General features: G+C 38.6%; 1 protein-coding gene across 3 annotated transcripts in view; it reads left to right on the top strand.

Annotated features, from left to right (window-relative positions):
- The first annotated feature begins 5,787 nt into the window (after window positions 1–5,787).
- Window positions 5,788–25,364, top strand: part of KCNJ3 (potassium inwardly rectifying channel subfamily J member 3) — a 153,560-nt gene continuing 133,983 nt past the window's right edge. For 2 of the 3 annotated variants that reach the window (XR_002081947.2, XM_019456677.2), the window contains exons 1-2: window positions 5,788–6,972; window positions 17,439–17,655. Coding sequence is in view for 2 of the 3 variants with exons in the window: in XM_019456677.2 (XP_019312222.1) it covers window positions 6,271–6,972; window positions 17,439–17,655 (919 nt within the window). In the remaining variant the exon portion in view is untranslated. The remainder of the gene's footprint in view (window positions 6,973–17,438; window positions 17,656–25,364) is intronic. The other variant, XM_019456685.2, reaches the window with a different exon arrangement.

Below are 25,364 nucleotides of genomic sequence, written 5' to 3'. Positions count from 1 at the left end.
CTTGGACACAGGTAATTTAATGCTCAACAAAATGTAAGCGACTCCAGTTTAGTAGGTTTGGAAAATTCACATTAGTTGAAGCAGTATTTCCTTAAAAGAATTGTTTCTCTGAATGTTAAAGCAATCCCCTTCCTTCAGGCACTTACCATGCTGTATTCTTCTTATTGTTGTTGTTGCTGTTAATATATTTTGTTGGAATCATATTGTCCTAATTTCTGGTCTGTACATCCCTTGGCATAGTGCAAGGCACACAGTTTGTGCATGTTCAATATTAAACTAAGCAACGTTCTTGTACATATTTTGATATCTGGGACTTCATTGATGTTCTTAGGGAAGAAATCCTTAGAAATAGCACCTCGACTGACATGGATAAGGACAGGAAATTGTTATTTTTCCTTAGTGCTCTGCCAACAAACACTTGGGTCTGAGAAAACAATTATTATTATTATTATTTTTAGTGAACGTTGAGTTCTGGAAGGATCGTTTAAAAGTCCTTATTCTTTCATAAACCAGAGTACTCCCATGTACAGCGCTGGAGTAAAAAGAGGATTTAAATCAGGAAAACCTTGTTAAACAAATGGCTTCCAAGTGACAATGGCGTTTTGCCTTTCTCTGAATCCTCAGGCAGAGGCCAGGGTTTGGAGCCAAGATTAAGGGCTAGATGAGTCATGCGCCATGGTATGGCAGTGCCTCTTTCCCAAGTCTGCGCAATCAAATCTCCAACTGATTTCTTCTTTTCATTTTTTTCTCCTCTTTTTGGCAAGAGAGAAAATAACTTCAGTATTCTTTTTTTAGGAGGGTTAAAAAAAAAAAAGTAACACCATTCTATTGCCAAAAATTGCATATAGAATTTCAAAGGGTGACCTCTTCCCAGATATAGCAGAACTTATGGTGGCAATGGAATGTGTCACCTTTTGAAGCATAAACACTTCAGATCCCCAGGCCTGCCCATGTCTTCATTGTACTTTGGAGAACGAGAGGATAGGAGTAAAGGAATATGAAATATAATGTCATTTTCACCTGAGTATAATTAATGTCTCTGGCCATGAGACTATCCCATGGTGGGAGTCACAGTGGCAATAAATGAATGGTGAGAAGACAGACGCCAGGTATACGGAGATGTTCAAAGCCTCCCTTTTTTCACAGTTGGCCGATTAAGTAATTTTTAGAATTTGGACTTCTCAGGGGCAGGTTTTTTTTTTTTTTTCTTTTACATTAAATATACTCTTCCCTACACTGTTCAGTTACATAATAGGGTGAGTTGCATGTGCAAAGTCATGCCTTTTTAGTATTAAGACACAAAATCATATCCTTCATTTTTGAAGTTCTAGTTATTCATGATATTACCAATTTTGGACACAGAAAATAAGATATTGCCAGAGGTACTTTCTGGGAAGATTAAGTATCTAGCTTGTTTTTAATCCAGTTTGTTGTTAAATATAGCTTTGGCTCCCCTTCCCCCTTCCCCGCCCCCCCAAGAACTATATGGTAGTCTGTTTGTAATCTATCACTCTATCTTTAAATGTGAGACTCCAAATGATCGTGTATTCCATAGTCATATTTTCCAGATTTTTCTGGCTTTGTGGCCTTGGCTAAAATTGTGAGCCTCTCCTTCCTTTGACCCGTTCTGTTTACAGCATTTCTACTTCAGTTCATCAGACAGCACCTGATTAGGTGGCCTTCTGTCATCTATTCCCCACACATCCCGCCTGGCCTCAGCACAGTGGGGCTGGCTGCCCTCCAGAACGTCATCATGGAAGCAGCTGTCCTGACAGGGGAAGAAGAGTTTGGTTCATCTTTAAACATTTTCAAAGAGTTGGCCTCAATGTCACAAACAGGTTAAAGGCTCAGTCACATTTAAAGTGTGACATGATGGGCTCCTGAAAAATATGTAACTTATCAGGCAGTACTTACTGTTTCTCTAAGAGAGTAAGGACCTTGAAAATGGCAGAAATGGGCACGTTTTGGAATCCCTACTCTACCGTCGTTCTAGCTACATAAATACAAACTATGAAGTTCCAAGCACATTGACTGACACATTAAAGTGGGCTAAGCAAATTTTAGTTCTCTCTAAAATTTTATTAATTATTTACCATGAGCAAGGAAAAACTGGAGACCTGGAGTACTGGGTGTATCAAAATATTAAGAGGTGGACACTCTGTTCTTGCCATTTTATAGAGGAAATTTTGGTGAATTTGGAACTCAAATTCCAAATTTGAGACGAGATAGATTACTGTTACTGGCAGAATAAAATACAGCTTCATGGAGGAAGTGGCACTTGAAGTAAAAGCTGAAGAAATCCATCCATTCCCTACACACTAGTGATGCTGATTTGGACTCTACAGGGATAGAAAAATGGATACTTATGTGACAAGAATATAGTTGAGCAAATGAAGTTAACATAGAGTATGTTTGGGGAACTGCTAAGAGTCGAGGTTGGCTGGAGCAGAGCCCACACCAAAGGGAAGGTAGGAGATAATTTTGAAAAGACAGAGTAGGCCATATTTTGGAGGACCTTTGATCTCAATCTATAGGAGAAGCATGACATAGTGGAAGAAGACCCTGGCTGTGAAGCAGGAATCCTACACTCCTTTCTAGGCATCTGGTAGGGGACAGCAAAGTACCCAGATTCTGGAGTGGAATCAAGGATTCCACTCATGAACTCTGTGACATTGAGCAACTTATTTTCTCTTTATAGCTTCAATTTGCTTCTTTGTTAAAGGAGAGGATTAGACTAGACCATGTCTCTTGAAGTATAAAGTTATTTGTTTATAAATTTGGTTGTTGGAAAATGGCAAAGGTTTTTCATAGAGAAGTGTTTTTTGAAAAGTGAGAATGCATAAAAGTTTGGAAATGAAATAGTCAGAGAACTCTTTGGTTTCCATTCCACTGCTACGCTTATGGTTCTAAGGACATAGATCTGGTAACACTCTCTAGGACAGTTTGAAGGAGTAAAAGACTGAAGGCAAGAAAATCATTTGATTTGGGGCTTAAAATGAAATGGGGATTTGAAGAAAGTAGTGTTTCGTAAAGAGAGGGGAGATCATGAGAGTTATTGCAGCAGTAAAATCAAAGGGATTTGGCAGCTCATTGAATATCAGTTCCAAAGCTAACAAGCACAGAACCTATTACTTTTTAAAAATGGACACATTCTTTTAATTAAGTCATATAATTGATTTAGCGATGACTTTTAGTTCTGTATTACTCAGAGTTTCAATGTATGTGGAGTTTGTAGTGATGCAGATTGGTACATGTTGTTGATCCAACAAATATTTTGGTGGTCGTAGTATGCGACCGGTGGTGTCCTGGGTGTCGGGGACATAGCAATGAACAAGACAGACAGAATTCTTGCTCCTATAGAGTTTACATGCCAGGACCGCGATGGAGCAGGGAGAGAAACAGACAACCGAAGAAGACAGTGGCTGGGAGAATACAAACAAGTAAAATGAAGATGAACCAAGCTGGTGTGATGGGGGTACCTGAGAGGTAGCCAAGATCTCCCTGAGGAGGATACATTCAGGCTGAAAGCTGAATGACTGAAGGATCCAGCAACATGGAACAGCAGGGCAAGAACACTCCAGGAGGAGGGAACAGACAGGGCAAAGGTGCAAGCATGGGGATTGTACCCTTGTGGGTTTCAGGAGTTGAAGGTGTCAGCCTGGCAAGGGCATAGAGTCTTAGGGAGAGAGTAGTCAGAAGTGAGAAAAGAATATATGTGTTAGTAACAGCATGGGGCCAACCCCCAAAACTCATTCCTAAACTCTTGGCCTTGTTGCAACTTTATAACCCAGTATCTAAGATCCTTCACAGCAAGCATAGTTTATTTTTTTTTCATACCAACATTGGGAAAATGTTAACACCCCCAGTTTTTCCAGAGCAGAAGATTGAGTCTCAGTGATGTTTAGCTACTTGCTCAAGGTCACACAGTTTGTAAATGGCAAGGCCAGGATTCAAATCAGGTCTTATGATTGCAGACCCACAGCAGTTTCCACGTCCCACAGTGTCACTGTCCCTTCTTATGTAATCCTAAAGAATAACAGAGTTACTGACCTCTTATCAGGGAGCCTGCAGGAGAACACTCTGTAACTCGGGATAGATGACAAATGACAGTGAAAGACCAAAGGACAATGAGAGTCCTCTACTTATGGCTGACGAGGTGCAAGGCTTACCAGCACTAGGGTTTAGGGCTAGAGGTAGAAGGGAATACCTATTGGCAGAGAACTGGTCGAATGGTTATGTACTAATTTTCATTTGCATGGGAGTCTTACAGCATCCCTTTGCTTTTATAAACCATGATTTGATGATTTTCCAACAAAATCAATTTTATGTATCTGGGCTGAATAGAATATGTCATAAGATGTAATGACATTTTAAAACAAACATGAAATGTGGTGAATAACATGGGCTCTATATTAACTATTTCCTCACTTTGCCTCTCCGTTAAGTTAACTGCCAGGCCTGGCGCTTTACAATCCGGCTTTCTTCCCTCCATTACAGCCACACGTTAACTGTAGACATACTAAGCAAGCATTTCTAATAGAGCCATTTTCAGGGAGGACTGTGAGTCGTCCTACTAGTGTCTCCCTACCTTTCTGTTCCCGTCCTAAGGCCCCCTCTGCTACTTGCAACTCTGAGTTCTGAACATGCTTGTCGTGAAGCCAGTTGGGTTCTCTGTTCATGGTGCGTCTCCAAATCCACGCATCGGTTTAAATGAGCGTCCTAGTTACAGCGACTATTGTTACTTCTTCGAGAGTGCAGCATTTGCCGCTGGCTGGGGGCTTTTGGACTTGATGCGGGGTGGGGGTGGGGGCGAGGAAGGAGAGTTGGCTGGCGTTTGGGAGCGGATTTGGTTGCTCCTCATTGGAGGGGTTCGCTTTTTCCTGAGCTGTCAGACACTGCGGGCTCAACTGAGGCGCGGAGGTGCAATTCAGGCTGGTGGAACAGCGGGGGAAGGCAGGGACAGGCGGGGCTAGCGCGGCTCTGCAGCTGATCACACGCACCGGCGCATACACCGCTCTCCCGCCGCCCCTGCTCGCGCCTTGCATTTTCCACCCGGAGCCACCGAGGCGCGGACAGGGAGAGGGGGACCGAGGAGGGGAGAGGCAAAGGAAGGCACCGTGAAGCAGAAGAAAAGCCGAAGCGGCGCTCGTATTTAACCTGAAAGTCTGACCAGCAGCTCGAGGCTCGAACCCCTTACGGCAGCACCGCCGTCGCCTGCTAAGAGAGCACAGCGCCAAGGAACCCTCAAGTCCCGCGCCCAAGTCAGTCCGTGCGGGCGCTCCAGGATCCTGCTGGTGGGGGCAGCGTGGTGCCCTCAGGGAGGTGCGGAGCTTGGGGGACCTGCATCGGTGCCCACCGTGGTACACCAGGAAAAGTGGGGGCGAGGAAAACAGCCGTGAGCGCCGAGCGCGAGGCCAGGCTGCCGCTGCCGCCCGCTGCGCCGCCTCCTGCCCCCTCCCGGTGGGTGAGTGCTCGGGTTTCGCGCACCGCCGCGTCTCGGCTGTGCGCGGGGGCGGCCTGGGGGCCTTTGAGAGTCCGTCGGAGGGCCCTGGGGGCGCCCGCGGAAACTCTGCGGCCCGCGGACGCCAGGCGGGAGAGTCTCTGGAGTCCGGAGCGGGGGACTCAGAGCCCGGAGGGCGTGGGTGGGGGGTGTTGCACCAGTGCCCGGCAGACATGCCTCTGGGCGGGATTTTGGCCAAAAGATAGGAGGCGGGAGTGCCGGGCGGGGGGGAGCCGGGAGCTGTTCCGGGGGGCGGGCGATCGGGTAGCGGCGGGGAGGGGGGGAGGGTCTGGTCCGAGCAGGTAGCGCAGTTTCGGCAGCCTGGCGAGTTGGCAGGTGGGGTGGGACTCGCCGGTCAACTCATTAATTTTAAAAGTCAGTTTGGGAGTGCTGCCGCAGAGGAGGGCTGTGGCAAGGCAAGAGGTGGCCCGGGATGCCGATGGTGGGGGAAAAAAAGAGAAGCCTCGAAAACCTTGGAGGCAAAATTGCGCTTGGGTTCCTGGTCCCTGCATCCCTCCTGCCTTGAGTGCGCGAGAACACTTTTTTTGTTTTAAGACTCAGCTTGGAGAGAAAGCCTCTGTCCCAGGGGAGGAGAGGAGTCCGCAGGGGGCAGAGAGCGCAGCTCCCGGCCGGGTGCGCCCCCCACCCCTGGCGCGCTCGCTTTTGTCCCCCCATTCTCCCCCGCCCCCACCTCCTCATTGGTGCTGGTTTGCAGCGCTCGGCCCCTGCGCCTTCGCTTCGCGTTTGAATCTGGCTCGCCCCTCCGTATTATGTCTGCACTCCGAAGGAAATTTGGGGACGATTACCAGGTAGTGACCACCTCGTCCAGCGGGTCGGGCTTGCAGCCCCAGGGGCCGGGCCAGGGCCCGCAGCAGCAGCTTGTGCCCAAGAAGAAGCGGCAGCGGTTCGTGGACAAGAACGGCCGGTGCAATGTGCAGCACGGCAACCTGGGCAGCGAGACGAGCCGCTACCTCTCGGACCTCTTCACCACCCTGGTGGACCTCAAGTGGCGCTGGAACCTCTTCATCTTCATCCTCACCTACACCGTGGCCTGGCTCTTCATGGCGTCCATGTGGTGGGTGATCGCCTACACTCGGGGCGACCTGAACAAAGCCCACGTCGGCAACTACACGCCCTGCGTGGCCAATGTCTACAACTTCCCCTCCGCCTTCCTCTTCTTCATCGAGACCGAGGCTACCATCGGCTATGGCTACCGCTACATCACCGACAAGTGCCCCGAGGGCATCATCCTCTTCCTCTTCCAGTCCATTCTGGGCTCCATCGTGGACGCCTTCCTCATCGGCTGCATGTTCATCAAGATGTCCCAGCCCAAGAAGCGCGCGGAGACCCTGATGTTTAGCGAGCACGCGGTGATCTCCATGAGGGACGGAAAACTCACGCTCATGTTCCGGGTGGGCAACCTGCGCAACAGCCACATGGTCTCCGCGCAGATCCGCTGTAAGCTGCTCAAAGTAAGTGTTATCCGCCCCTTCTCACCAGGCTCCCGCCAACCCTCAAAGGCGGAGATTGGCTCACCTGAGAACTATGCCCAGACTTTTAGTCTAACCTATCACACAGGTAAACCTCCTAGAGGGCGCGGGGTGGGGGAAAGGCAAGAGGTGGAGGGTTGGGCAATGAGAGCACAGCTGACTTCTGTTCCTTTGCCATTCACTCTCGTGCTCTTACTTATATTAATAATTCGGATGTGTCTTTATCACTTTCTGGATTAGTAGCACTTACGCAGTGGTGTTGGCTCCTGGAGCCTTGAGCTAGAGTGCCTTGTTCTCCCTACCCTTACCGCTGCGCTCTTTAAAGAGTTTTTGATTTGTTGTCAATACACTACTCCACCAATCTTGAGGTACTAAAACCGAGCAGCTTTTATTTTGAAGAAATCGGTTTTGAACTTGCCTTAACTTTCACTTAAGGCTTTTCTTTACTTTTTCTTCTTTTTCCTCCTAAGAGTATTAGCAGGTGGATTATTTCTTTAGGCTAACATTAACTCTGTGGTCATCTTTTTAACAAGTGCAGTGACCTCAGAAGTAGTTAATAATGTGGAAGAAACAACACTTGGTCCTTTTATATTTTTATTTTTACTAAATATTTTCCTGGAGTAGTAGTATTCTGTGAAAACTTGAGTGCTTTTCCTGTAGAGCGTCTCCTTAATTTTATTCTTAATTGCCCGTTTCTGTGAAACCTTTGTCAATTACAGATTTCACTTGAAGCTTTTCAGCATCCATTAAAGAAGATTGCTTCTTACCATCAGTAGTGTAAATGCTAGAACAGATTGCACATGGAGTGTTTATTAAAGCAAAGTCCATCTAGTCCTTAGAGGGCACCAGTACAAACGAGAAGCCCACCCTAATCACTCACCCAGTTAGAGCCTGGGAATGAGGAATAAAAAGCTCAGTTCTCTCTCCATGTGTCATTTAATTCAACAATTTTTTTTTTCCAATTCAACTTTTTGAGGTATTTGCCTTAGGTAGTTTTCAAATGTTCATAAATTGAAAAAGATGACTTCAAATAAAATCTTTAAAAAGTTGTCTAAGATTGCATAGAGAACCATAGCCAGATTCAGAACTTAGCATTAATAAAATGAAATCTGGTAAATCTTTAAGTTGAAATTTTGCCTTTGAAATTTCAATTCCACCCTGCAAGTGTATTGTTTTAAACAGCCTCAACTTACATTGTAGTTAAAAGTGCTTTTAAAAAGTTTGGCTCTTGTGTCATTTTCATTATTTATTTATAAGATCTTAACCCTAATTACTTTTCATCATGTTGCTCAGTAAAGTGTTAGAGTTAACTTAGCTCAGTTGTCCAGTCAGTCCACATCATTACATGTATTTACTATGCCATGGACAGTAACAAATACTAACTTCTGCACAGATTAGTGGCAAACTTTCAACTTTGTTTTGATGTGTCTATTCATTAAGATAACTGAATCAATCATTTGAAATCATGTTCTTTGCATTAGCTCCAGTGAACTGCATACTTTTGTATAACTTAGCATGTTGTATTAAAGTGAGTTGTGTGGATTAGGCTCAGCAGTTGTGTTGCAGACGTGTTTATTGCAGTGATGTTATTTGCATGTGCCTGTTTGTATGAATAGATCAAGATGTATAATCTCTCTCTTTAGGTAAGCTATCTGGAAGACAGGAAAACCTCGTTCATATAGTGCAAACTTCTCTGTCAAGGAATTCATGTTTAGGTGACACTTTGAGAGTCTTACTGAAGAATAGTTTGCCATGTTGATTGGATATTAGAAATATAAAATTAGGCTTTAAAGGTCACTTATTGCTGTTCTCTAGTTTTTCAAATATATAAAATCATTTATTAAAACAAGTGTCTTTGGAGGCAACATATTTTAGATGTTTCTAGGCTTTATGAAATTTTAACAAAGCGAGAATAATTAGAATTAATCTACGTATCAGTTTTTTGTTGTTGTTTGTGTGTGTGTGTGTGTTTTGTTTTGTTTTGTTTTTACAAAGGTACAATGAATCTGAAGTATCCAGTCTAATAGTGGTTCAGGACACTGGTAATTTTTACGCAAAGGTCATGTACCACATATACCTTAAGGAGTGTCCTGATTAAAAATAATAATAATAAAAAATGTATGGCATTGGCAAATTTGGATCAGGGTGCTATATTAACACAAGGTGATAAAACAACATCTGTTTAAATTAATATACCTAATATTCTTATAAAATTCTTATGATTTGCTAGAAGAGATCAGTGTTAAATAAAGTAAAGTAAAAATATTTTTTTTAAAATTATTTTAAAAAAAAATTATTTTTTCAAAAATAATTGACATGTGGTGTCAGTTTATACTTCAACAAAATTTTGGTGAAATGTCCTGCTTTCTGTGATGTGGGTTGGTCAGCTCTTTAGCCAGCCAATTAGTGTAGTTTGTTTGAGTTGATTTTTCCTGTAGCCATGGTAATTAAAATGAATTCTCATATTTCTTGTCAGTTCCTTAGACTTCATTAAAAAGGAGTCCTGTTTTATTAGGGAACTAATAACATTCAACAAAATTAGAGGGGAGATTTGCCCTTAATAAGTTACTCTCATTTTCTCTTAGGGACTGAGATGAAGTGACCTAAGACAGCCAACTATATTTTGAAAGAGGAGCTGTACCATAATCTTCAAGTAATAACTAAAATGCTTTGATATCAGTCTTATGCAGTCTTCTTGTTAAATATTATTACACATATTTAGCTTCCTCTTTTAACCCCTGTGTGACATTTTAAATATAAGATGTATTTTTTTGATACAGAGAAATTTGGAATCTTAAGGCAACAAAAAACATAATCATCAATGATAATTCTAGTCTGTGTTCTTTCTATTATCTAATTTAATTTATATTTTTCTATTGTTTCCTTATTTTTGAATAAAAACTTATTTTTCAGTATTAGTATTATTTAATGACTGTAAAGTAATTTCTGTTTTTGGGAAGACAGTAAGAACATGGATATGTCTTTCTTATCCTTGCTACTATGAATTTTACATGCATACTTTTTAATTTTCTAAGTTTTGATTAAAGTTCTTTTTTTTTTTTATAAAACTTCTCTGTCTTATATTAAAGCAAATTTTTTTTAAGTAATCTCTAACCCCAACATGGGGCTTGAGGTCAGGACCCTCAGATCAAGAGTCACATGCTCTATCTATTGAGCCAACCACACACCGCTATGGGAAAGCAAAATTTTATTTCAACTCTGTTCCTGTCTTTCCACCTTGCAAATACTGCAGTTTATTTCGGTATTCAAATATGCATCTTCCAACTTCATGCCTGCAGTGGTTGGTTTTTTTCTCAGAAAAAAAAAAGGACATATTAAATAAAAATTAAAGGATATAATTGAAAGTTATTCTTTAAAATGTATAATTTTTTTAATAAATGTAGCTACAGAAAGTTCTTTTAAAATGGATATTTTCTCTTTTCCTCTTCTCTCCATATTAATGTTTTATTTGAATTTTCTTTTTTTTTTTGAATTTTCAATTTATTTTAGGTACCTTTCTTTAAAAAAAAGAAAACTACACTATAGGAACTAATACATAGCCTGCTCATGTTAAATTAATGTATCTTCCAGTTGAAAGTTTTAATAAAAATTCCTAAACTTGAGGCTGATGGCTCTAACTCTGGACCCTGTAATTTAGTGTTGGATTTAAAGGATACAGAAATCTCACTCTTTTCTATAAATCTAACAGTAATAGTTGACTGCCCTTGACGTACACCTTGTTAGGGAAGATTTAAATAATATTTCTTGATACATTATTCAATAATTCACTAACTTATTATTCAGAAGCCATCATGTGTTTATTATAGGCACCCAGTCAAACTATATTTACATAAAGTAAATTAAAAAGCAATTATTATTGGATACATATTTTGAAATGTAGAAATAAGAATACATTTTTCTCACAGAAGGGTAATTTTATTTCTTCATATTGTTATTCATTGCATATAGTTATCTTTCTTTTTTTAATTTTTTAACATTTATTTATCTTTGAGAGACAGAGAGAGACAGAGTGTGAGTGGGGGGGGGGGGGGGAAGCAGAGAGAGAGGGAGATACAGAATCTGAATCAGGCTCTAGGCTCTGAGCTGTCAGCCCAGAGCCTGATGCTGGGCTCAAACTCACAGACCGCGAGATCATGACCTGAGCCGAAGTCAGACACTTAACCAACTGAGCCACCCAGGCGCCCCTATAATTATCTCTCTTTCCTAGGAGAGCAGCTATGCAACCCTTAACTTTCACTAATTGAAAGGTACTGGTGTGCAATCACCTTCTGATGTATCATATATATTCTTTTTGTATTACCTTTATAAATAAAATTTTCTTTCTATGGATACTCAGTTTGGATGCTGTCTAGTTTCCCCATATGAACGTGAGCAAGTTCAGATGCAATAAAAACAAAATTGTTGTTTTTAAACCAATAAGTTCTTCATCCTCTTCACATGTCCTAACCTTTTGTTAATCTTTTAACCACAATGATTTCTGGACCACATGATTGCTGATTTTTTTTCATATATTTATTATTATTTGTCTTCATTTCATACCTTGCACTGAAATGCAGTTATGTGTTTGCCTCTATGTGACTTTATTTTGTATGACTGACTTTTTCCACCAATTGGACTTGGCCAATTTTGTTTTGATCTTGAGATAATTAGTCACCTCCTTTTAAAAAATTAAATCCACAAATGAATATCTAATAAACACTGTTCTTCTGAATATTATACAAACTATCAGTAAAAATATTCAAAAAGCCTAAGACTGAGTTCCCCAGAATTCTAGGGGCTAGATCCTATAATCGTTGATTTTTTTTTTTTTTTTTTTTTTAGGTGGATTCATTATGTCTTTAAAAAGAAAGCACAGTTCCTACTTGGCCTAGCTTTGCTTTCTTCAACACAAGTACAATAATTCTCCAATAGGTACAGGACTTGTTTTGTTTTTTTTTGTTTTTTTTTTAAGCAGAATTCTCATTCTTTTAAAAAGTAGTAGTGATATGTTGTTTTGTTTGCTTTGTTTTGTTTTATTTTTAATATGGTTCCTGAAAAGTACAGAGTGGCTTGTACTCAGGGGAACAGTGTGAACAGAAATAAGGGACATAAAGACCCACAAATAAACAGCAGTAGGTAAGAACAAATGATAAAGAGAAGTAGGAAAAAGCATTTGGTGGATTTGAGGGTGTTTGGTGAGTAGGAGGGGAAATGTGCATGTAGGGTTACAAATTCTGTCCACAGTTATAAATTCCATAAAAGGCCCTCAAGGACTTATAAACCTGTTCCTTCCATTTGAATGGTATAAAAACCTCACACAATTTATTACAAGACAAATTCCATTCCATTCTATCAGGTACTTTCTGTCATAAAAATAAACATATTTATGGATGATTATCTCAGCATTAAAAATTTTTATTTAAGGCTTGATGTTGGTCATATTTTTTCTACCCGAGTATTGATAGGAGTTCAAGCTTATGGAGCCAGAAGAAATGTGCAATGTAGTTATAGACAGTCCAGAAAAAATTCTAGGTCAGGTCCACACTCTCCTGTACCGGACTTGAATTTTGATCTGAGTCCCAAAACCATTGCCAGAACTGCTTCGAGTCACAGGACATTTTTGTTGCTTATTCTTGTACCTGCTTTTGGCTTATTTCCTAATTTTAGCTTGCAGATAGCACTCCGACCTCATTTTACGTTCTTTGTGTCTTCAGCATATATTCTACACACACACACAACACACACACACAACACACACACACACACACACACACACACTGCATGTTTTAAAGAGGAGAAATGAAATTACAGATAAAATGGCAGGAGGCTGGAGGCCAGAAGGGCTTGCTCTCTCCGTCTTAGCCTCTTTTTGTCTCTTTTCCTTTCCTAACCACTGGCCTTTTCCAGTGGGGACTTGTCGAAGGTAGTCGGGCACTGGACAAGCCTTGGAATATGATAGAGGAACATCTCATGAATCAGATGGTAGTGATTAAATGTTCTTTTCAAAATTCCCCTAGCCTCCCTCCGAGCTAGGAAAGAGTACAGTGGTTATAATTAGAACACTGTTATGGGTTGGAGAGATGGGAGAAAGGCTGCAAAGAGATTGATTGTATTGGTGCAGTGTGTTCCTGTTGAATGAATGTGGACAACTGGTCGCAAATCTCTCAGAGGAGGATGGCCAAATGTAGGTCTGCCAGGGCAGTTCTAAATGTGCATCTCAGAGCTCTGTGTATGTGTGTGTGTGTGTGTGTGTGTGCACGTGTGCATGCAGTGTGTCTTTGGACATGTACTCAACAGTCTTCATCTGTAATATGAAAACTATTTGTCTATAAAGTCCATGACATTGATAGTCCCTTTCAGGCATCTGTGACTTTTGAATCTCTTCCACTTTTAGTCAGAATTTGTAATTGATTATCTTGTAGGTCTCTTTTAGACTTTATGGGAGTTCAGAGTCATTTTATATATAATTAAAATGTATATCATAAAAATACTACTTTTAAATAGCAAAATTTTTATACTGAAGGATAACTTAGAAATTATTGCTACATGTTCTACTTATAATTTTTGTACAGTAAACTTAAACTTTAAGCCTTAGATTTCTTTAATTTTTTTCTTAACTCAGAATTTGTTATAATGCAGTCAACCAGAAAGGCTTTAAAATGGCAGAAAGGTGCCTATTTTCTTCCCAAAATTCCATGCAAATGAGAATAAAAGTTTTATGGAAGTCATTCTCAGGTCCTTGTGTTTTTAAACTGAGTTCTAAATTTTTGAGAATTTCAAATTTTCCATGAACTGTTTTTTTTTTTTTTTTTTTTGGACCTCTTTCTCACTTTCTTATTGAATCATTTTATGATTCTAAATGATTATTTCATCAGAAAAAGTTAACCGTAGTTATCAGATTTTTAGAAATTTTAACAATTTACTAATATCAATCTTAGTCTCTAGCAATTATTTTTAATTATTATTGATCCTGACTGTATTTATTTATACATTTTTATCTAGGAAATGATCATGGTTCTGCATTCCCTGTAGGATTAGGAGGTTTGTAGAGCTAAAGGAAATAATGTGGACCATAAGCAAACTGCTCTATTAATGAAGGATTTCTTCTCAAAATTCTTAAGGTGACATAGTAAAGAAAGGTTAGCTTGATTTTTATCTACATTTTTTTTGCCTGTTACAAAAATTCCTGGGTGAAATATGGTAATTGATAGCTAAATAAGAAAACTTGAAACTGATGGAATATCAATGCTACTGATTTATCATATACTCAAGAGAGAGAGCACATTTTAATTTTATGAAGGCACATACCTAACTCTTTTCTGTATTTCCTTTTTCACTTACATGTGTATATCACAGTTCCTTGAACAAAAGTTCTCTCACTCCACTTATACAAGTTGAGAGACTTAGAACTAACATAGGGTTTTTCCCCTCTTTGTTCCAGAAAAATCTCTGGAATTGCACCAGAATTAGAAAAGCCTAGATTAGAATTCCTTGTAAGCCTATAGTAAAATGTGTGTGCTTCTGAAAATGTATTTGGTAAGTGTATGTAGGTTTCTGGAACATTGTAAGTATTTGGCTGAGCACTGATAAGATAACCTTGCTCTAGCCAGGAGCTCAGACTTCAATTGCAGTACTGTAAGCACCTGCCATACTCAAACCACACCCTTCACTCCTCTAAATAGAACATCTTTCTATTTACTTCACAGTGATTGATAGGCTTCCCAGTCTATCACAGGGTTAGAGAAGTGAACAAAAATCAGGGAGGTGAGCATATTCATAGTTGAAATATTTGTTGGCCTACCATGAAGGAAGAAGACCCAAAGGATAAAATTGTGGATACCTATGGTGTCTCAGAGCAATTTAAAGAAAGGTTAAATTATATGGCATTCACTGGAAAATAATTTTCAATGAGTATGCAGGGAATTTTATCTGAAAAATATGTAAGCATGGAAAACATCTTTCAAAGTAAGGAAAGTGTTACTTTCCACATAGTGTCACATAATAGGTACAGTTGTCAACTTTGTTTCTTCTATGACTTGGATAGCATATAAAGCATTTGGGGAGGGGGAACATAGGTATAATTATACATAGGTATAATTTTGAACAAATTTTTAAAATCAGAACATGTATGGAGTCTGAACGGAACAGACTCCTACGTATTTCACTCTAAATTACCTCTATGTGAATTAACTGATTTGCTAAAAATGGAATATTTCTTATTCTAGGTTGGCATTCTCCTGAAAGCTTGTTTTTAGGCCACATCCCTTTATGGTTTGTTGAATGATCAGAGAATATAAAAGTTAATAGATTACAGCCTTTTAGAATGGGGCACAGGTATAAAAAGGAAGGGATTAATTTTATATAATATATTAATTTTAGTTTTGATTCATATACATAAAAATTAGAAAAAACATCTTTTGGGGGAGAATTATTTTAAAATAAATGGAGAATTGAGTTCTTAACGAAGTATTTTTGGGAACGTTTTCATTTAGTACAGAAAAAGCAGAGCTTAGAATAGTTAGTGAAACGACCTAAATTCTGTTCACTAATTATAAACACCAGAATACCACCTTGTGTTTATATAGCACCTGTTTCTTACTAGGTGAGAGAACAATGACTTAGGGTTTTTGTATTTATTCGTTTTTGTTTTGTTTTTGGCTTTTATTTTGTAATATTAATGAATACTTGTTATGCATTTCTATAGTTGGAACAGTGCTAGTCTCATTCATGTTTTACTAATTTGAGAATGAATTTAGAAGCATAGGTAACTCTACTGGCTTAGAAATGTCTCGTTTTCTCCAACATTGGTTGTTAGAACTACTCTTTTTATTTTTGGACTATACGGTTTTTCCCTAGATTTTTTTCTTGTCAGAATCATTATTATTATTGTGGTGATTATGATTATGATTATTATTTCTCCTCCTCCTCCCATTCCCTTTTCTTCTCTTCTTCCTCCTCCCCCTCCTTCCCCAATACCTTCCCCTTCTTCCCTCCTCCTCCTCCCCTTACTCCTCTTCCTCCTCCTCCTCCTCTTCTTCTTCTCCTCCTCAACTGCTCACAAGTCATAGCTCAGTATTTCATTGAATTTTTTCTACACAAACAAAATTCCTGAGTATCACTAAATACAAAGTAGCCTGCCTAATTGACTGATTTTGCCGTCGAGACTCGGCAGCAATCACTGCCCTAACAGTCTACCGCTCGCTTGGTTCCATTTTGCCACAGAGGACATCTTACTAAACCATATTTCTCAGTGTTTTCAGACTCATTTATTCCACATAAAAAGCCATTGTATTTCTTGGAACCCTGAAAGTAAGGATTTTGTCTTTAAATTGCCACTTCATTGGACAGACCAGTGTTACAGATTGTTTTGTTTGTTAAATTAGTTTGGCAGAGTCTGTTAAATATATTGGATTCTTCCAAGCCCCATTTCCCTCACATTTTTCTGTATGCAACTATTTAACCCTTTTTACTGGCATCATCATTTAAATTAAACAAATGTTTTATTATACATGATCCTTCTAAGGAACAGATATGGAAAATAAAGTGAGAATGAATAGAACAGAAAGAAGTTTACTTGCATGGTTTGCTAATTGTTAATAGTCAGTTTCAATTAATCTTTCAGACTGTTATCATGTAAGCAATTTAAGTTTTATGATGATTTCTACTTATACTGAATGCCACCAACTTATGAAAGTTTTGGTAAATTGTAAGTTTACCCAGTATAGATTTCTAATTGCATTTTGATTAAAAAACTTCAATTTGGCACAATTTTTACAGTGTGTTTTAAAATTCATAAAATAGAGAGCTAAAGACTTTAATACAGTATACTATTAGGAGTTTGAAAGCCATCAGCTAACAGCATGTGCCTTTTCTTTATATTATGTGAGCTGTCGGATACATAATATGATAACATTTTCACTTTAATATAAAAGTTTATATCGATTTGTTACCTTACAAAAGTCCTAGAAAAACAAAATTGTTGTTTTGCTTTGTAACGATGCAATAAATCTCTTCTTAAATTATGATCAACCTTTTCCAGCTTCAACAAACTTCCAAAGAATTGCTTACTTATTTGCTTTGTGAGGAAAACAAATCTGGCATGCAGTGAGTTATCCTGGAGTGATTTATGTCAGGCAGTAGCCATGTACACTCAGTTCCACAGTTTGTGCTAACAGCCATTGTTGGACCAGGCATTTCTCCAAAGCTCATGAGTTAGGGAATGGTAATTATAGTAAGTCGTATATTATAAATAATGCATGTATGTTCCCCATGAGCTATGTGGGATTTCGGCCCATTTGCTAGAACATAGCTGCATAATGATTTGTTTGGATTTTGTTGCAGATGATTGATAGTGCAGAATGTTGGCAATGATGTAAATTACTGTTGGGCTGCCTTGAAAATTTCAGTACAAGTGGTGATTTCTTCTCTTTTTCTGTGTGCTTGTCTAGTCTCGGCAGACACCTGAGGGTGAGTTCCTTCCCCTTGACCAACTTGAACTGGATGTAGGTTTTAGTACAGGGGCAGATCAACTTTTTCTTGTTTCCCCCCTCACAATTTGCCACGTGATCGATGCCAAAAGCCCCTTTTATGACCTATCCCAGCGAAGCATGCAAAGTGAACAGTTCGAGATTGTCGTCATCCTAGAAGGCATTGTGGAAACAACTGGTGAGTAAAAACATGGATATGTCATCAAATTTCTTTGTTCCATAATAACATTATATTACATGCACAATATCTGTCATGAATTGGTCGAAATGTCTCAGTTCATGATAATGAAAGTAATGACTTGTCTCTTATGTCTTCGTAATATTAAGTTGATACCACTTTGAAAGTGAAGATTACTGTTATGATGATTGCATATGTAATGATAAGTCAGGAATACTGCAAAAAAAAAAAAAAAAGAAAGAAACTGAGATGACTCCTAGAAATGATTATGATATTCTAGTTTAATTGCAAACTTGGATTTCCTATAATCATAATTTTTCTTTAAAGATTTAAGGTTAAGATAAATTCGGGGTAATTAGTGAGCTGCCGAAATGCAGCATGCATATTCTTGCCTTGGGGATGGTGATTCGGGTGTCATTGGTAGAGCTTTGATATGCTACTATGTGCAACCTCAGTGGAAAATTCCCTGTGTGTGTCTGTGCTAAAACAGCATTTTAATTTCAAAGTGGGTCAGTAGATTTCCTCAGCTGAACCTTGACCAAAAAAATTTTTAAAAGAGGTTTTTCTTCTTTTTCTGCTTTGGTATAGCTATGTCCTGTATGTCATTCCTTAAGATGCACTTTAATATTGGTATGTCCCAAATAGTCACAGTTTGCTGCATTGTGAGGAGAGACAGGTTGCAAAGGAAATAAACAAGAAATCAGAGCGCATTATTTGGGGTCTGAGTATTGCCCAGTGATTTGGATCCTACTACATGCCTGAAACCAATATAATATCTAGATGAGCACGCATGCATGTGCACGCACACACACACACACACACACACACTCACACTCACACACGTAATAAGTGCAGGTATACATGTATGTGTGTGTATCTTGAATTTTGCCCTTTCTACAAGTAATGAAAAAGCAAGAAATATTTTAGCTTTGAGTTTTTTCTACCAATGTCATTCTCCACCTTAAGGTGCTAATTATTATATATAAACTATAGGAATTTTGAAAGTAACATTGGCAGTAATATAGACATGTTCAAGCTTTATACTAAGATTGGAAGTGTTACATAAAGAAAAAATTCCCATCCTGGCATAAAGTTTTGTCCAAGGAGCAAGGGAAGGCAGGCTCTTATAATCGTTGAACATTTGTCACAGACTACTGTTTAAATTTTGGGCAAGATACTTAATCTCTATAAGCTTCTTTTCTTTCTCTATAAAGTAAGAATGATGTAATAACCATCCCAAAGCTGCATGTTGTATTACTATTATTTTATTATTATTAGTGTTTCAGTTTAAAAATTAAAATTTTTAAGGACAGTGAGTAAAGATTTAACTTATCAATCTATGTCTGGAATTTGATGTCTGTGGACTGTTTTGTGGTTTAAATCCTCCAATTATGTTTTTAACTTATAATTGAAATGATGTCGTGGTATATTTTATTGAATAAATCTTTATATTTAGTTTTTACTTCAATAAATCTTTATATTTCAATTTCAATTTTTATAAGGTTTCATCTATTGAAATAATATATTGTTAGAACTTAAAACAGCAGATGTGATTTTTATTGATTTATGTCTTATAGCATATGGTTCTATCTTTGACACATCTGTTTACTAGTTACTTATTGTTATTCTAATCACTGACATGAGTGAAGTTTCTGTTTCGCTTGACAGTCTTTGAAATTTTTCATTAGGCCAGTCAATTGATAGATTGATCGATGGATCGATCCATCCATCCATCCATTTTTTCCTGTTTATCCCTAGTTGGTTTGTGTTCCTGAAGAATGAGAAAATTTTTCTAAAGAATCATGGTACAATTAAAAAAAATAGGAAATTTAACAATGTTAGAATGCTGTCATTTAGCTCAGGGTCTATGTTCAAATTTCATCTGTTCTAGTAATTTCCTGCATAGCTATCTGGGCACCTCCCTTCAACATCAGTTTAAGGATTTTGCCCTTCATTTGTTTACTTGTCTTCTTAGTCTCAAGATGGAATACTTCTTCAACCGTACTATTGTGTTCTTGTCCTTGATGTACCGGAAGACTATAGTCCAGGTATTCTGTAGAACATCTCTCCATTTGGGTTCGTTAGAGGTTTCCTTGTTCATTAATCTTTTCAGTTTTGGCTTCTACATGGGCATGTTAAGAGAATAATAACATGTTTTGAAAATACTGTTTTGAATATATACCTGTGTATTAACTGATTTTTCTTCATCAGATTTCAGAAGAATTTGTTAATAAATAATGCCCTACATAAGGTCTTTAGGAGTTTTGTACATTAAATTATTCATTAAGAGTTCAGATTTTAACATTTCCTCCCCTGATTTTTGTTTGTTTATTTGTTTTGTTTTGCTTTTTTTTTTTTTTTTTTTTTTTTTGGTAACACTGAACTGGCAGAGAATACTTTCCATAGAGTGTGTGAAAACTTGACTAGAGACTGAATTTCTTATTTTGAGATTGCCTTTTATGGAGAAGAGATTAAGATCTGCTTCCTCTTAGCCTCTTAATTAAGTATGTTTCTAGATCTTATATAGCAAGACAAACAGTAAAAACATTACTCATAATTTGTAGAGTTATTTTGTGGAAAATTTGTCTGACATTTTGTTTATGTATATGCCCTAACTAATTAAATCCCACACTGTTCAAATTCTGTAAAATCTGCCTATATTTCCAGACCTCCCTGAGGTTAGTAAAAATAAGATAAACATTTTTGTGTCATTTTGATCATTTATATCTTCACTGAGATGTATTTAGATTCATCTTCAAGGGTGTTTCTTCCTTTGTCCTTCCATTCACGGTCAAACTTACTTTCTCATATATTTTATTGCTTAGAATAAGATAGATACGATATTTTGGGATGTTTTGAGAGAGAAGCAATATAATTTTTATCTCTCATGTTTTTTGGTACACAGTCTGATGAGTAAACCATATACTCAGTGTTACTTTCCATCATATTTAGCATTAAAATATAAGTGCCTATCATTCATTCATTCAGCAAACAAATAATTAAATGTATATTGTGTGCTTGCTAGTATTTGAAATGCTGGTCATATGGTGGTGGCTAAGACAGGCAGAATCCCTTTCCTCACGGGGGTCATATTAAATGGGGGAGGTGGATGGCAAAACAAGAAAAATAAGATGTTATGAGGTAAAATGTGTCAGGAATAAAACAGGTGATGGAATACAAAACCAGGTGATGGGATAAAGGGTGCATCTCAGGGCACTGAAGGTTGACAGAAGAGTTCTCTCTGAGGTGACACTTAAACAGAGGCCTGACTGTCAAGAAGGCCCTCCTAGGCCTGTCTGGGGGAACAGCATAACAATAAAGGGTCATAAGTTGGGAATCAGCTTGAATTATTCCTAAAGGGAGGCAGAGGTAGTTGGAGCAGAGTGAACAGTGTGGGAGTAGAGTGAGAGGTCAGAGAGGTGGAGGGGCCACCTCTGCCCTACAAACAACTGTATTGTACCAATGGGAAGTGTTGGGATTTGATTAAAAAGCAAGGCGTGTGCTTACCTGGTAGAGGAATGATTTAGGAACCTCAAACTTTGTGTAATAAACAAAATACATTTTTTTCTAGTAGGTTCTCTTGTAGTTTATTTAAAAGTGAGTGACCCTGGGGCACCTAAGTGGCTCAGTCAGTTGAGCGTCTGGATCTAGATTTTGCCTCAGGTCGTGATCTCATGGTTCGTGAGTTCGAGCCCCACATAGGGCTCTGCACTGACACTGTGTAGAGCCTGTTTGGGATCCTCTGTCTCTCTCTCTCTGCCCCTGCTCTGATCACGCTCTCTCTCTCAAGATGAGTAAATAAGATTTAAAAAATGAAAAACAAAAATGAGTGACCCTAATGTCTTAGAAATGCATAAAACTTTAGACAGTTACCACTTTTTTTGTATTAGTGGTAATGTCCAGCCCACCTTCCCCAGCATGCGCCCGCGCGTGCGCGCACACACACACGCACACACGCACACACATGCACACACAGTCACAAAGTTGCTCACTTTGTAGCAGTCCTCTGATAAGAGTCTTCTGGTCTCATTTAGGTTTTGCTTCTTCCCATTCCTGTAGTCTCCGCAGGAGTGATGGTGGTGGTGGTGAGAAATGAGAATCTTTCTAATTTCCTTGAAAGTTTTAGCTTTTGGCTCAGAACTCACAATAATTACTTTCCCCACTTCCTTGGAAGTGCCCCTCAGTGATAAGACTCGGGCATTTTTGCCGTCCTTGCTACAAATGAGTTAGATTTTCACTCCCAATGAGGAGCATGAGATTTGCCTCTTCATTAATAACCTTTGCTTCTTTGCTAGTCCAGCAAATTCCTAAAACCTGTGTTACCTCTCCCTCTTGCTCCCTCTGCTGCTTTTCCCAGGAGAGAGAGCGCTGCTAGAGGCAAACAGCATTGCAGATTTGGCTCATTAGAACTGGATGCTTTCAAACTTCAATCTGCTCTCTGCTGCTATTTGGCAGTCTTTTTAATTGTCTTTTCTGTACTCCCAGGCTCTCTCCCTGTGGGAGCTATTTTAGACCTTTTCTCTCTTACCATGCCCCCAGTCCCAGCTGTCGTATCCTTTCCTTGGCATATCATCTCCACCTATTCTATCAAAAAGAATGTGATGCTTCAATTTTTATACATTTTTTTTACTCTCCTTATCCTTTTCTCACAATTATCTTCTCTTTCCGGGTGTCTGTGGGGAAAAGTGTCCTTATTCTTGTCTAAAACCATCTCCTTTACAGCTAGTTCTACACCCTACCACCCCGTGACTCAAGTTCCTATACTTAACATACCTAATATCTAATATCCCTTTGACTGTATTTGTCTCAGACATTTCGAGATCTTTGAAAAAAATACAAAACTCATTATTTGTCCCTTTATACTCCTGGTTTGTCCCCGGATTCAATGACATCACATTCTCCCTCTCTTTATTTTTCTGCTTCTTCTAATTTATACTTTCCAGTTGTTCCTTATATCCTGCATCACTGCTTCCTCCTTTTTCCTATAAATGTAAATCTCTGCCATTACCTTCTTTCTTTGGGAATCTAGATATTCACCTTTTCTTTTCTTTTCTTTTCTTTTCTTTTCTTTTCTTTCTTTTTTTTTTTAACTTGAATTCACAAAATAATCACAAGTCCACTATTCCTTTTATCCTTAGCTATGAAACCTCACTAACTATGGTCCTATAGTTATCCTTAACTTCCAGGGCATTTTCCTTACTTGGATGCCACGGTTTTGTTTTATTTTTATTTTTTTAATATTTGTTTATGTATTTGTTTATTTAGAGAGAGAGAGAGAGAGCGCGCTACAGAGAGAGCGAGTGAGCATGAGCAGTTTGGGGGTGGGGGGGGGGAGGTGTAGAGAAAGAGGGAGAGAAAAATCCCCAAATCCCAAGCAGGCTCTGAGCCCAGTGCAGGGCTTGAACTCATGAACCATGAAATCGTGACCTGAAATGAATTCAAGAGTTGGAGGCTTAACAGATTGAGCCACCCAGGTGCCCCTGGATGGCACTGTTTTAATTCAGAGTCAGCTTGTCCGAATACCAAGTCCTCATCTTATGTTAAAATTAAACATCCTCATTGGGAAAGTTTCTCACTATTAGTGTGTGCAGTTTTATCGCAGACTCTCTACCTCTTTCCCTTTTTATATGTAATTGTTCACTCCACAAGTTCCTATTGAACAACTGTTAGAGGCTAAACACTATTTTGATCCTAGAGGACACATTAGTTAACAACAACAAAAGTTCCTGCCCTTGAGGGAACATGTATATTCTTATGTAGGAAACAGAAAACAAAATGAAGTGCTTCATCTAGGATGTTGAAAGTGATCCACGCTATGGAAAAAAATAAGGCAAAAGGGATTGGGAGCATAGGGAAATCAGGGTGGTATAATGAGAAGATGACATTTGAGCCTACTGTGTCTTAAGTAGAGCTAGTACCTGGCAGAAGGGCATTCCAGGGAGAGGTATCAGAAAAGGCTCCAAAGGCGTAGGGTGCTTGGCTGCTCCTCTCTCCTACTGATGTCTCTCAATTCAGTTCTTCTTTAAGCCCATATAATAATACTTCTAAATTACAGCAGTTGTCTCAGGAGTGGACTTAAGATCTCTCTCTACATGCAGATTACCCACTATTGCCCCGTATATTTGCTTACAACACTACTTTCATGATATACCTGTGCTCAGAAATCTCCAATGACTACCATATTAAAATGCATGTATGTCTTCATGGAAAATGAGGCTGCTCTTCGTACTGTAATGTCCATATACTGATGCTCACTTTTGACACCTGTGTCTGTAGTAATACCATTTTCACTACCATATTTATTTAGTCTTCCCTGTATGTGTGTTTTGTTAGTCTATAGTTTTCTTTAATATTTCGCTTCAAAGAGCTGTTTTTACTATGAAAGGGCTATTAAATACATGCTCATTACAGAACAATTAAAAAACATAAATATGCAAAATAAAATCTTTACTCCTAATTTCAACCACTATACTGTTCTTGTTACCATATTGGTCATTAACCTTTCACATGTCTGCATTCAGACATATTGTTATTATGCTACATGTGATGTTTTATAAATTAATGTATTAACGCCTTTCAAATCAAATTATAATTCTACACCATTAGTTTTAATGGCTTTATTGGGGGCATCTGGGTGGCTCAGTCGGTTAGGCATCCGACTTTGGCTTAGCTCATGATCTCACAGCTCGTGAGTCCAAGCCCCGCGTCGGGCTGTGTGCTGACAGCTCAGAGCCTGGAGCCTGCTTCTCATTCTGTGTCTCCCTCTCTCTCTGCCCCTCCCCTGCCTGTGCTCTGTTTCTGTCTCTCAAAAATGAATAAATGTAAAAAAAATTAATTAATGGCTTTATTGTATACCAATCTTTGCTATCTTCTAGTCTGGGACATTTAGGCATCTCCTTTTAATAACATAAATATTTTATAGTCCATAGTTTTAATTAATTTACCACCAACGTTACATAAATTCCTAGAGATGGAATTCTTGGGTAAAGAGGCATATAAATCTGTTGGTTTTTAATGTGTGTCAAGATTGCTATCCAGAAGATTGTTAACAACTTACAGTTGTGTATGAAGATGCCCATTTCCTCATACCCTTGCCAAAAATGTATATTATAATTTTTCTGTCAATTTGACATTATTTTGTTCTGATTACTAGTGAGTTAGAAATTATTGTTATCTATGCACTACTAGTTTTATTTCATGAATTCTCAGTTAATATTGCTCATTTGCCTGCATTTCCTTTTATGCCCAAGTTACTTGCAAAATTAGCACGTTATTATGAGAAAGCATGTCCTGAATAGTCTGTACACTATTGCAAATGTATTTGCTTTATGTATATATACACGTATAATTATTCACATTTGTCACTCATGTACTTTATTACATCTCCAGATAAACTGTAAATTTCTAAGATTGATTGAGGACTTTGTTTTATGGCTGTTTATTTTGTACTTTGTAGATCCCAGTAAACATTTCTGATCTGTTTGTTATTTTTAACTGATTTTAATAGAGTTTCTCTCTTTTTGTAAGCTTGCTTTCTGAGTTACAAATTGTTTCTCATAGGAAATCAGTCAATATATGCCTGTTGATTATCCATGTTAAGTGTAAGACAGTATAGAAATGATTACAGAAGAAGCCCACATCCTCAGGGAGAAAGAAATTGAGTGACATTGAGTATTAACAGTATATGCTCAAAAAAGATATGTGTCAGG

The sequence above is a fragment of the Panthera pardus genome, unplaced genomic scaffold, assembly GCF_024362965.1.
Source record: "Panthera pardus isolate Hobbes unplaced genomic scaffold, ASM2436296v1 HiC_scaffold_10, whole genome shotgun sequence".
NCBI lineage: Eukaryota > Metazoa > Chordata > Mammalia > Carnivora > Felidae > Panthera > Panthera pardus.
Note: the sequence above shows the minus strand (reverse complement) of the source record. Positions and strands in the feature narration are given on the sequence as shown.